Source organism: Cannabis sativa, unplaced genomic scaffold (assembly GCF_029168945.1).
Source record: "Cannabis sativa cultivar Pink pepper isolate KNU-18-1 unplaced genomic scaffold, ASM2916894v1 Contig3, whole genome shotgun sequence".
Lineage (NCBI taxonomy): Eukaryota > Viridiplantae > Streptophyta > Magnoliopsida > Rosales > Cannabaceae > Cannabis > Cannabis sativa.
The window spans coordinates 163,109-174,895 of record NW_026870039.1 but is presented as its reverse complement, the minus strand read 5'-3'; the positions used below and the strand labels follow the sequence as shown (position 1 = coordinate 174,895).

General features: G+C 36.1%; 1 protein-coding gene across 1 annotated transcript; it reads right to left on the bottom strand.

Moving 5' to 3' along the window:
• Nucleotides 1–6,172: 6,172 nt before the first annotated feature.
• LOC115719504 (putative disease resistance protein At1g50180) lies at nt 6,173–11,249 on the bottom strand. The gene is made up of 3 exons (XM_030648577.2): nt 10,026–11,249; nt 6,503–8,224; nt 6,173–6,364 (listed from the first exon to the last, which is right to left on the bottom strand). The coding sequence occupies exons 1-3, from the start codon at nt 11,095–11,097 to the stop codon at nt 6,360–6,362; spliced, it is 2,799 nt and encodes a 932-aa protein (XP_030504437.2). The 5' UTR covers nt 11,098–11,249; the 3' UTR covers nt 6,173–6,359.
• Between the last annotated feature and the right edge of the window lie 538 nt (nt 11,250–11,787).

The window sequence follows — 11,787 nt, the reverse complement described above, 5'->3', positions numbered from 1 at the left end:
GGCTATAACTTCTACCTCATCGAGTCTTCCTCAAGACCCTATGGCTGCAAATCCTGATGTTCGTGTTCCAGTCACAACTGGAATGTCCACGAACCCGATGGATGTGGCCAACTTTGCTATCTCAGCAAGCATCACAAACCTGGCCACCGCGACTGGTCACGAGGACACTACCAACCTAGTTGGTCTTAATGGCCAACCTCTGCCGCCCACGGAGGACCCTCCACTAGCACCTCATACTGAAGGAATGGCCAACATGGAGCAACCCCCAAGCGCCACGATGGGATCTGGTCCCCAGTATTATGTTGGAGAGACGGGGCTAATAATTGGTGAGGCAGCCATTGGCGAGCCTCATATAGACTTGGGACAAGATCTCGAGTTAGCCAGATTTAGAGAGGTTGTTTGTCAAGTCGGCCAAACTGAAGAACCACACGTTGTTGGCTACGATACATTCGCACAAAAAAGACGCAAATTTTTGAGATGGATGGATGACCAAGAGTACCATTCTCCGATCTCACCAGGCAGAATTAAACTGCCGTAATAAAGAAGCTAGTGACCTGATAAGATGGCTCAATGAAAGAACTACCAAAAGAGGTCAGGATCTTATCAAAGATCCTCTCCAAGGAAAACTAATCGATAGATAAAGGAGGATCTATAGACAGACAGTCAAACCAGGTTCCTCTGGAACCAGGACAAACTTTCCCCAACCTGAAGGAGGACAAGTCTTGCCATGAAGATCTGGTGGCGAGAACAGCCAAAATTTGGCAACTAGAGGCCTGGGGATGGACAGGGATTACTGGCATAATAACACCCCCGCTTGGCCAACCTTTGGTCGGCCAGCACCTTAGAGGTGCACCTCTGGCTGGCTAATAGGGTGAACCCCCATCCCAGAGCATTCAGGAGCGAGTAACCCAAAGGCCAATCTATAACGAATGAGGCCCAAGAATAGGAGGAAACACCCAAGACAACAAAAACTTAAGAAATGAACACTTTAGATACTTGGATCCACCTACTCCAACAATTGGTGTGATCCACCCCCTTTCAACGCACAGGCGGTACTAGCCAGTCAACGAAGAACGGGCAGTCAAGCCCTACCAAGCATAGGGCTGGCCTGCCAAAGCCAGCTGCCAGGCTTAGGGCTGGCCACTTTTTAACATACCCTCTCCCAAGGTATGGCTGGCCAGGCTCTAGCCAGTCCAGGGCTACAACCCAACTAAGAAAGGTCAATCAACCAGACCCCTACAGTAATAGATCTTTCTGTGCAAGCATAGTTAGATCAAATACGAGACATGATCAAGGGCTTGGCTAACCTGAAACCATTAGACCTTGAGCTGGATAGGTCAAGGGGCTCACCTTTCTCGGCATACATTAATGCCTTGCCCTTACCCAAGTTTAAGATGCCAACTTGGAAGATGTACACGAGGAAAGAAGATTCCCTAGTACACCTAAAATATTTAGATATCCAAACAGATCTCTAACAAGTATCTAGAGATGTGCAATGTCAAATCTTTCTAGAAACCCTAGTTGAAATAGGCCAACAAAGGTATTTCAAGATGGCCCCAAGAACATTTAATTCATGGGAAGAATTCTCCCGAGACTTCTATATTCAGTTCTCTACCTCATGACAAATACCTTTAAGATTAGAGGATCTCGTCGAAATAAAGCAAAGACAAGACAAGCCTTTGAAAGACTACATTCAACAACTCATGGTTGAGGCCACCAAGGTCAAAGGCTTGAAAGAAAAAGGTCAATATACGACCATACTTGGAGGCATCTTTCCGTTGAGTGAATTCTGGAAAGATATTAGAAGGATCTCAATGAGCAACATGAAGAAATTTCTTGAGCAAGTTGATGGCTTCATAAAGTTAGAAGAAGTTATCTAGCAAGCCCAAACAAGAGGGCAGACCAATGTTGAACAAGCACAGGGAATCACACTGCCCCAAGTACTATCTGACATGTCGGCTAGCACAGACGATCTCTGCCAATTCTATAACAATGAGAATATTAGAGGCAAGCGCAACAACGATGGCTCTGACCAAAATAATAGCAAAAAGGGGAAATTCAACGATTCCCTTACGCCATGAAGTCTAAGGGAGAAGGAGAAAAAGTGTGCATGCTTCACTCTCCTGCCAAAACTCCCAATGCAATGCATGCCAACCAACCATGGCAACAAGTGTCACCAAAACTTGAAGCACCCGACCGACCACTCAAGTGGACCACCGAGGCTTAGCCATTATTAGGCCACTTATCCACCTAGAATGGCCTTAAAAGGCCAAGCTTTTGCCAGCTTCATGGCTAAACATAAAAGCATATCGCCCTAAATCTCTCAATATTCGAGAGAAAAGCAAGAGCCGAGAAGAAGTGAGAGCAAGAGCAGGACAACTCAACTCAGAAGGTGCATTGACCACCTCCCTGATGCAGGCATGGCCCTCAGGACACCTGGGGCAACGGCTGCACGAGGCAATTAAGGTTATTTTAAAGCTTCTAACAACGAGACTGAACATGAAGCTCCAGTTGCTGGCCTCGGGCCAACACACAAAGTGCGGGCTGAATACCTAGACATATACCACGACTCTCAACTAGTCGTAGGTCATTTTCTAGGCGAATATGCAGCTCAATGCAAAAATATGATGGCCTATTTGAGCTAATTTCAAGACTTGTTAAGTTAGCTCAAAGGTTGTACTAAAAGGCAAGTCCCTACAGACGATGCAACAGCCGACGTACTCGCTGAACTAGTTAGTTGCGTCTTGACAATCAAGGCAAACTTGGTTCCTGCTCAGTTTTTTAAAGAACTAAGCATCCCTATTTCAAAAAAATAGATATGTGGGATAACCATCAGATATGGATGACACCCATAATAGCATGCTTCCAAAAAAAAATCTTGCTAAAAAGCAAGGATGAGGGGGGATAGTTGCTGGGTGTCCGATCCTGGACAATATAACGGACAGATGTGGTATTCCAATACTACATTTAAGAAGTGTTACTAAGAAATAAGCTGAATAGCTATTGACAGGAGTGCATAAATGCTATATGGAAATCATGTCAGGGGTAAAGCCAACCGAGTGTAGATGGGATCGAACTGTAGCATCGACTTGACCTCCAAAAGACTGGTCAATCATGGCCTCAATAGGCTAGCCAGCCATGGAATCAACAACCTGGCTGGCCACTACCTCCCTAGATTGGCCGGCCATAGCCTCATCCAAAATTGCCTCTAATCTCTTTTCGACTCTAGAAGGTCATAGTCAAAACTTTCACTGCTAACCTGGTTGGTATAATGATCATATTGGAAGGAAAACTCTAAAGATTCACTTAATGCAAAGATTCGGGAAGACAAGAGATTTTTTTTTCTATAGACATGACATCTATATTGGACAGATCATCCAGGTAAAACTACACATCGCTTGACCAGACAAAGGATAAAGCTTAAAAAGTCCCCGTGCAGCCGGAAGTCTCCACACAGAGTTCGGGGCAAATGTTATCCCAAAAATTGTCCTAACAATGTGGCATGATGTCATATGGCACATGACAAGCATATTCAATAGTGAGTGGATAAAAGATGAATACATAATTTACTTAGAAAAGGCCAAACAAAACATGCACAGATTGTACCCGTTCGATATCATATGACTAACATTCGGAACATGATGTATGTCCTTATGAGAAACTAGAAAGATTCGTGGGAATTTATATTTGAATTCTCTTTCCCATGATTCTCTCCCTTTATTTTAGGAATGTATTCAATATTTGGTAATTAAATGGAAAAAATGCTAGAGTCGCTTCCCGGTGAGCCATATTCACTAAAAAAGGGAGGGTTTTCTTGACCTGAAGCACTACGAAAAAAGAGAGAAATACTTAGAAATATCTATAAGCTTTCGAGAGAGATCAAGAAACTTACTTGCTTCTTTTCTCACAAGTAATCCAATAAAAAGAAGAGTAAGCTATTACCATTATCACGGGGATGAACCTCTATAAAATTTTATGTTATTTTCTTTACAAACTATCACTATTATCATTATTATAATCGTTCCCATCGCTTTAATTGATTCAGTGTTGTTGACTAAAAGCGAGATCAACAATGTATTATATATATATAAATTTAAAAAATTTATGTAGTACACCCCCTTAAAGGTAGTTCTGGTAGACCTCCAATTTATTTTGGCGTACAAAAATGTTTTTTAGTCACTTTTTTTTATTATTTTTATGATCGCGTACGTTGTAGATATTTAAGATCACCTATAAATTATTTAGAAAATTTCAAATAATTTACCGTGTCAAAAATAATGTTTAATATAATATTTTATATATGTATACATGTTAGTATGATTTTATTTTAAAGATCCACCAAATAATATACTATTCTATGTATATATACATGTTAGTATGATTTTTTATTTTCATCTTCATATATACTAATTGTTATTTTATTTATATATATCTATGTTTATACAAGTTAATTAGGTTTAACTCAAAATAATAAAAAAATTATTATTTTGATTTTTATGTATATATGCTTCACTACACTCGAAATATAAATAAAATTATTTAATATGTATATGTATATATATTGTACATATATTTTTAATTTTACTGCTAAGAAATAATTAAAGAGAAATAATTATCTTAAGAAAAGATAAAAACAATAACAAAGAAATAAGAAGAAAAGAAAAAGGCTGAAGTGAAAGATATAGAAGAGAGAAACTAATAAAAAATGAATTAAAGAATAAACAACATGTTCTAAATCTAAGTACTCTAGCATATGTAAGAAATTAAGGTTGTGTTTGGTTTACATGTAATAGAAATGGTAATGAGAATAATAATGGAAAGTAATAAGAATATTAATGAGAATAATATTAAGATATTTGGTTTATTTATATAATGAACATGAAAATGAGAATGGAACATATAATAAATATTATATTGACAAAAATATCCTTACATTTATGAATTAATAACCAATTTAATTTTAAAAAGCAAAGGTACGTTATTACTATTACATGGCTATAGTAATGTAATGACTATTCTATTAATGATTACAATAAAAAAACTATTACAATAGATTCAAAGACAAAGTAAATAATGGAATGTAACTTTTAATTTCATTACACCCTTTATTTCTTCAGACTAGACTTATACTAATGTATTATAGAGCATTTGTTGGAGCTTCTTTTTGGTTTAGTTCTTTAAAAATTTATAGTTTGTTGTATTTTATAACAGCTATTGGGAGTGCTCTAAATCCATAATTTCTGGATCTAATTCATATTAAACCCATAATTTCTAATTAGCTTAAGTACTGTATAAAAGCTCAAAGAAAATAAAAGTTAGAATTAATTTATTATGCATTCTGCATAACCATACTTAATTTTAAATATACTTTTACACATAAAAATATAAATGATTTTTCGTCACTTCAATTTTTTTCATAATATTTTTAAGTTTTAAAATTAGTTTATTATTTTTAATAAATTGAAAGAGCATAATTTTTTGGATAGTAGTTAGGGGGTGAAATATTTATTTATTTTATATTATTGCATTGATGTTACAATGACCTGTGCCATTAGCATGCCAAGGCCTTATGTGCCAAATTAGTCTATCAAAATAAGAAAAGGTCTTACTGTAATTGAAATAGTTTAAGAGAATATTTAGTGTTGGTGACAGTTTTTCGATAATAATTCAAAAAAAAATATAAATTTATTTTTATAATAATTTAAGTTGTACCATAATTATTAAATTAATCATGAATTTAAACAATGATAGTAAAGTCACTTTAACTAATAATAAGAGGAGATCATTGTAGCTATAATATTTTTTTAGGGATTTTTTATTTTTACACTTTAAAATAATTTTTTTTTTGTATTTTTAGTTTTAAGTGTATTTTTCTGTTATTGAGTTATAAGTACAACTGTCTCAACTGTCTTCTCGTCTCGGCAGTTAAGACAGTTAGTACTCTAGTCTATTAGTTAGCTATAAATATTTTTCCCTAACTCACATTATAATAAGAAAGTGAAATACTTTGTAAAGTATTACACAATTAACAAAACAGAGGAATTTTTAGTAAGTCGGTGTGTGGTTGTGCCTTTGGTTCTGTGAAATATTTTCGAGTGTGTTCGTTAGAGATCTCTTTGCTCTCTCAACACAGCATAAACCAAAACTATAGCAAATCCACATACCAGTAATGTAAGCAATACAATCCAAACATATTATTCATCAATAGTTTTTGAAGGAGAAAATACAAACGCAATCCAAACAAATATTATTCAATTGTACTATAAGAGAAAAGCCACACAATTCCAAACTTTTATTATTCAACACTCACTGGTAGAAAACTCAATCCTTAAGTCCAAAGCTGATTTGATTCAATTGTCTCAATCTGCATTCAAAGTCATGCCAATACACAAAAATGAGTAAAGAAGTAATAAATATATAGAGAGAGAGAAAGAAAAGAAAGAAGAAAGCTTGTGCATAAGAAAGATGGATGAGTATAGTTTATAGTGTATAGTGTATGTACCTGTATCACATTCGAAAAATACACGAGATGGCACGTGCTTGACTTTATCGAAATCGTCTCCTCCTTCCTCCATCCTTTCTTTGAATTTCTTAGGCATATAAGATATCTTTATCTCCTTGAGTGTCACAATGTTTCTTAATCCATCTGGAACACTCCTCAATCCCCTGCATTCACGAATACGTAAATAGCCAAGTCTAGGCAATGCATTCTCCTCCACCTTCCACTCTCTTAAGTCTATCAGACCGATAAACTCAAGAGATTCGAGTCGATGAAAACCTCCTCTTGAGCACACCATCTCATTGCCCACAAAACTATGATTACTAATGACAAGTACTCTTAATTCTGGAAGCTTTTCTAGCGTTGGCATTGGATCATTCTCAAGATTGAGCTTACTCAACTTTAACTTCATGAGATTTCGGGAGAATTGGTTGACTTCTGGTAATCTTTCTATCCCCGAGTTCAATGTAAGCTTATAAATTCGAGGACAACTTAATATCAAAGGAACAACATCTATGGTGTCAAAATAATTATTCACTTGTAATGACAACAAACAAGTGAATGTGAGAGTTTGGGGTGTGTTGAAAAGTGGAACAGAACTTGGATCCACATAGATTTTTAATTTCTTGAGATTATTTAGATATTGAAAATCACTTTGAACTAGATCCTTGGCACAAATACCTACCAATGTTTGAATATTTCTAGACTTAGTTGACCTCAAGAATTTACCAATTGGTACATTAGAAGCAAGTGAAAAATTCAAATGCCTCAGTTGTTCCAACTTCCACATGGACTCTGGTAATATACTATTTGAGGCAAGTACTCTCAAAGTCTGCAAGCATCTGAAATTGCCAAAACAAGATGGAATCTCTTTAATCTTCCTAAAAGGAACACTAAATAACCTTAGGTGAATAAGATTTCCGATTTCTTCAGGCAACTCCAGAGTCCCATTCATGTCATCAATAATCAAAACTCGAAGCATTAGAAAGTGATTGCATACATGTCCGAATACTCCTTCTCCGAACTCCATACTTGGCCCTTCTACAGAGAAGTACCTAAGAGAGTCATTCATATTTTGAACCATACCAGGAAAACGGGCATTTCTATCAACAACATTATCATCATAGATGGAAACTCTTCTTGCCTTTGTTGTTTCTATGTTCTCTTCCACTTCCTTATTCCTCAAATCAATAAAATGTAAAAACATTTCATCCTGAGCTTTAGTTATACACACGTGTCGCATTAGATCATGAATGCAGAATGATTTTATTCTTCCTATTGAGCTCATTTCCTTTACCTGAATCATACTCCTCTCCACCAACTCACATAGCCAATCATATGCCACTTCCTCCGTTGTTTTTGCTGAATTTCTCTTTGGTGATATAAAACCTTCTGCCATGAGCACAAGACATAACTCTCTTACTCTTATCGTGGCATCTTCAGGGTAACGAGCCAAGTACAAAAAACAAGGCTTCAACTGAGGTGGTAACTCGGTGTAGCTCAAACCTAACACCCACAAAACACTACGGTATTCTGAGTCATCATCATGTTGTTCATCTTGATCCATGCACTTCAATACACTTGTTTTCATCAACTCCCACTCATATATGGTGTGAATCTTGGATAAAAGACCAGCAAGCACAATAATAGCTAGTGGCAAACCACCACACTTTTCAAGCATCACTTTAGCCAAATCTGTCTTCCTTTCATCATCATCATTTGAGTCTAAATATGAAAATATGCAGAAAAAGAAATATAATTAAATTGTGTGTCATCATATGGGAAATTTGATTTTCTATACTTAGAAAACTAAAATATTTTATTCTTAAACCAATACCTTTAAAACTAACAAAAATATGACACTTTTTTCAAAACCTCAAAAATACCCCTCAAACTCTCACAGCATCTCTCTTTCTCACTCTATCTCGGCATCCCACAACTCCAGGTCCGATGGTCGGACCGTGGGGTCCGATGGGGTCTGACTCGGACCCCATCGGACCCCATGGTCCGACCATCAGACCTGGGGCTTTTTTTTTTTTTTCATTCCGGGTGAGAGAGACGAAGAGAGAGGGAGAGTTCGATAGTGCTGATTTGTGTTATTATAATTAAATGTATACTAGTGATGATGATGATGATGATGATATATATAGAGAGAAGAGAAAGAGAACCAACTTAATTTAATGTACGAACTATCACTACTGTTTTGTTTTGTTATTAATATAATCAAAATTTTGTACACTGTTGGTGACAGTATATATGATGATGTGTGAGGATCTTTTACTTGATTTTTTCTTTTATGGTTGAGAGGAAGTGAGCTTAAATGGGAAAAAAAGGTGTATATGTCGTACATAACTGAAAAAGCTAGAAAGGGTTAATTAGAGAAGAGGAGAAAGAGAGGTTGGTACTGTTATAGTACTGTAGGTTTAGTTTGGTGGAAAAGAAAGAGGGGACAGGTGGAAGGATGAGAAGGAGTGATGGAGGGAAATATCAAATCAGAGGGATCTGTTTGATCTTTCTTTTGGGCAAAAAAAAAAATTACACAGTGGTCCGATGGTCGGACCATATGATCCGATGGGGTCCGACCAATCGGACCCATCGGACCATGGGTCCGACCATTGGACCACTGTGCAATTTTTTTTTTTTGTTTCGGTTTGAGGGAAACGAAGAGAGAGAGAGAGAGGCACAGTGGTCCGATGGTCGGACCCATGGTCCGACCATCGGACTACTGTGCCTTTTTTTTTTTTTGTTCGGTCTGATGGAGACGAAGTAGATAGAGGGGGTATTTTTGGGGTTTTGAAAAAAGTGTCATATTTTTGTTAGTTTTAAAGGTATTGGTTTAAGAATAAAATATTTTAGTTTTCTAAGTATGGAAAATCAAATTTCCCCATCATATATGCAAGTAATTACAAAATTTAAGTATTTTAGCCACAATTTTTTTTTAAAGAAAGAGTGATTTTTTAAGTGTTATTACAATTTATTAGTTTCATCCATTAGTAGTGGTTCCTAATAAATAATGGCTATTCTTTTTTATCAGTTAGTTTTAATATGAAACTCCATACATCTTCCTATACACTCCTTTTATCCTACTTCACAACGCTTCCACATTCTTAACACAATGTCTAATATCATATCTTAGTTAAGGTAAAGGAAAATTTGCGGCTAAACTCTCCAAACTTCACTTTCTATAACAGTTAACCCCCAATATATATTTTTTTTAATGGCTAAATCTTTCAAACTGCACTATCGTTGCAAATTTATTTTTCCATCCAACTTCCTCCTTTAACTGTCAAGGTGGAGTGTATAGGTAAGCTGTCCACCTTAGTAGTTAGCAGAGGAAGTTGAATGGAAAAATAAATTTGCTAACGAAAATGAAACTTGGGAGATTTAGCCACTAGCATGGCCAAATACTAGACTAGTAAAATTATCTAGTCTAGTCCAGTCTAATCTTACCTACCAAACGGACAAAAATGTGATCATGGAAAATATATATTAAAAAAACATAAGAGAGAGAGTTGAATGTATTTACTTGATGGAAGATCTGTTCTGGTTGGGAAGTACTTTTTTTGAAACAGCTCCAAACTCTCCTTGTCATCGAGGAATTGAGGTTTATGGAGGAAACCATGTTGATCCACATGCAAAGCTACATTCCTTTTTCGAGTAGTGAGTAAGATCTTGCTATGCAATGTGTCTCCTTGAGTAGTAGGGAATGCATCTTTTAGAAGATCCCAAGTTGTAGTAGTCCATATATCATCAAGAACCACCAAGCATTTCCACTTTATTTGGAAGTCATGAAGCTCCTTGGCTAATTCAACATCACTTTTCATTTTGATTTCTTCTCTTCTTTCTTTGTTGGGAGAAGTGAAACCGAATAAAATAGTTTCCAAGACTTCCCGTTTGTTACATTGTTGAGATATCGAGGCCCAAGCATAAAAGTCAAAGTGTTTCCTCACATCAGGATGCTGATAGACCTTTCTGGCAAGAGTAGTCTTGCCCAAACCGCCCATCCCATGGACCGAAATCACCTTATGCTTATGAGTATTCTCTTTTTTAATCAAAAGCGCAACCAACTCTTCGATGTAATCCTTTAAGCCAACAACATGATTGTCCACAACATGAGAAGAAACTTTCCTCAACTCCTTTTGTGTATAGTAACTTGAAGAACAAGCTTCGTTAGCTGCTTTGTCATATATTAATCTCTGTACTCCAAGTGCTTCTAATTCTGACGTCCAAGTAGCAATGTTGGATGATATCCTCTCAATCTCTGATCCAACTATGTGAACATCAACTAAGAGAAAAGGCAATTTCATTGCATATCTGAAAACTCCAATGCTCTCAATAGAATTGTTAGCCCCTTGGAAGAGGTAAGTTTCAATAACATCCTCTAAGTCAAGAGAATTTTCTCTCATGAACTCAACCAAAAGGCTTACTCTCTCATTACGCCCGTCTCTTGACCAAGCATCTGCATCTTTTAAGAAAGCGCTCATACATTGAAGCTTGATTTGGGCATTGTTGACTTGTAGTCCATACAAGAATTTACCTTCTGAAACTACTAACCCTCCCACTCTTTCAATTACAGATGAAACAATAGCTTCAGCCATATCACACTTTCACTCAATCAAACATCATTAATTGAAATTGAATTGCATTTCATATGATGATGATCAGTGCAAATAATATGGCTTTAAATAGATAAAATTATAAAGCAATATTTAGCTAAATTCAACATTGGCTGCTTATACCTTAATTTTATTGCTTGCTTTTTGAAAAGCACCTTTGTTTAATTATCTTATTGTAATCCCATAATAATAGTGCACATCATATGTGCAAGCTCATCAAAGCACCACAAGTTAATTAATTAATATATTCTCATTAATTTAATTAGAAACCCGAGTGCCATCCTCCTTAATTGATATGTGCTTACTTTATTAATCATACTACATACATAGTCACTATTTATTTTGCTCACTAATCTTGAACCTGAACCGTATTAAAGTAGACATAATCACTATCTATATAAGTGCAGATCGGATAGGACCACAAGTGAGACTGTGAATAATATATCGGGGGAAGTTTAAGACGAGTGACCTTTTTCTCTTTTTCAAAACTAATTGACTTTAAATGAATTTTAAGCAAGTGGTCATTTGTTTTTGGTAAGTTCTAAGAATTATTATCATTATTTTAAGGCTAATTAGCAATTTTCTCTTCCGAACTTTGACATGTATTAAATCATGTCCTCTGAACTTTTTTGGTCGTTAAAAATTCTCCCTGAACTATTAAGATTGTTAGAT

Bases quoted from the DNA above. Each gene is read 5' to 3' on its own strand.
- LOC115719504 (XM_030648577.2), bottom strand. From the start codon at position 11,097: ATGGCTGAAGCTATTGTTTCATCTGTAATTGAAAGAGTGGGAGGGTTA. The intron at 8,225-10,025 runs GTAAATACATTC...TTTCATATTTAG, and splicing joins CAGAACAGATCTTCCATCAA to ACTCAAATGATGATGATGAA.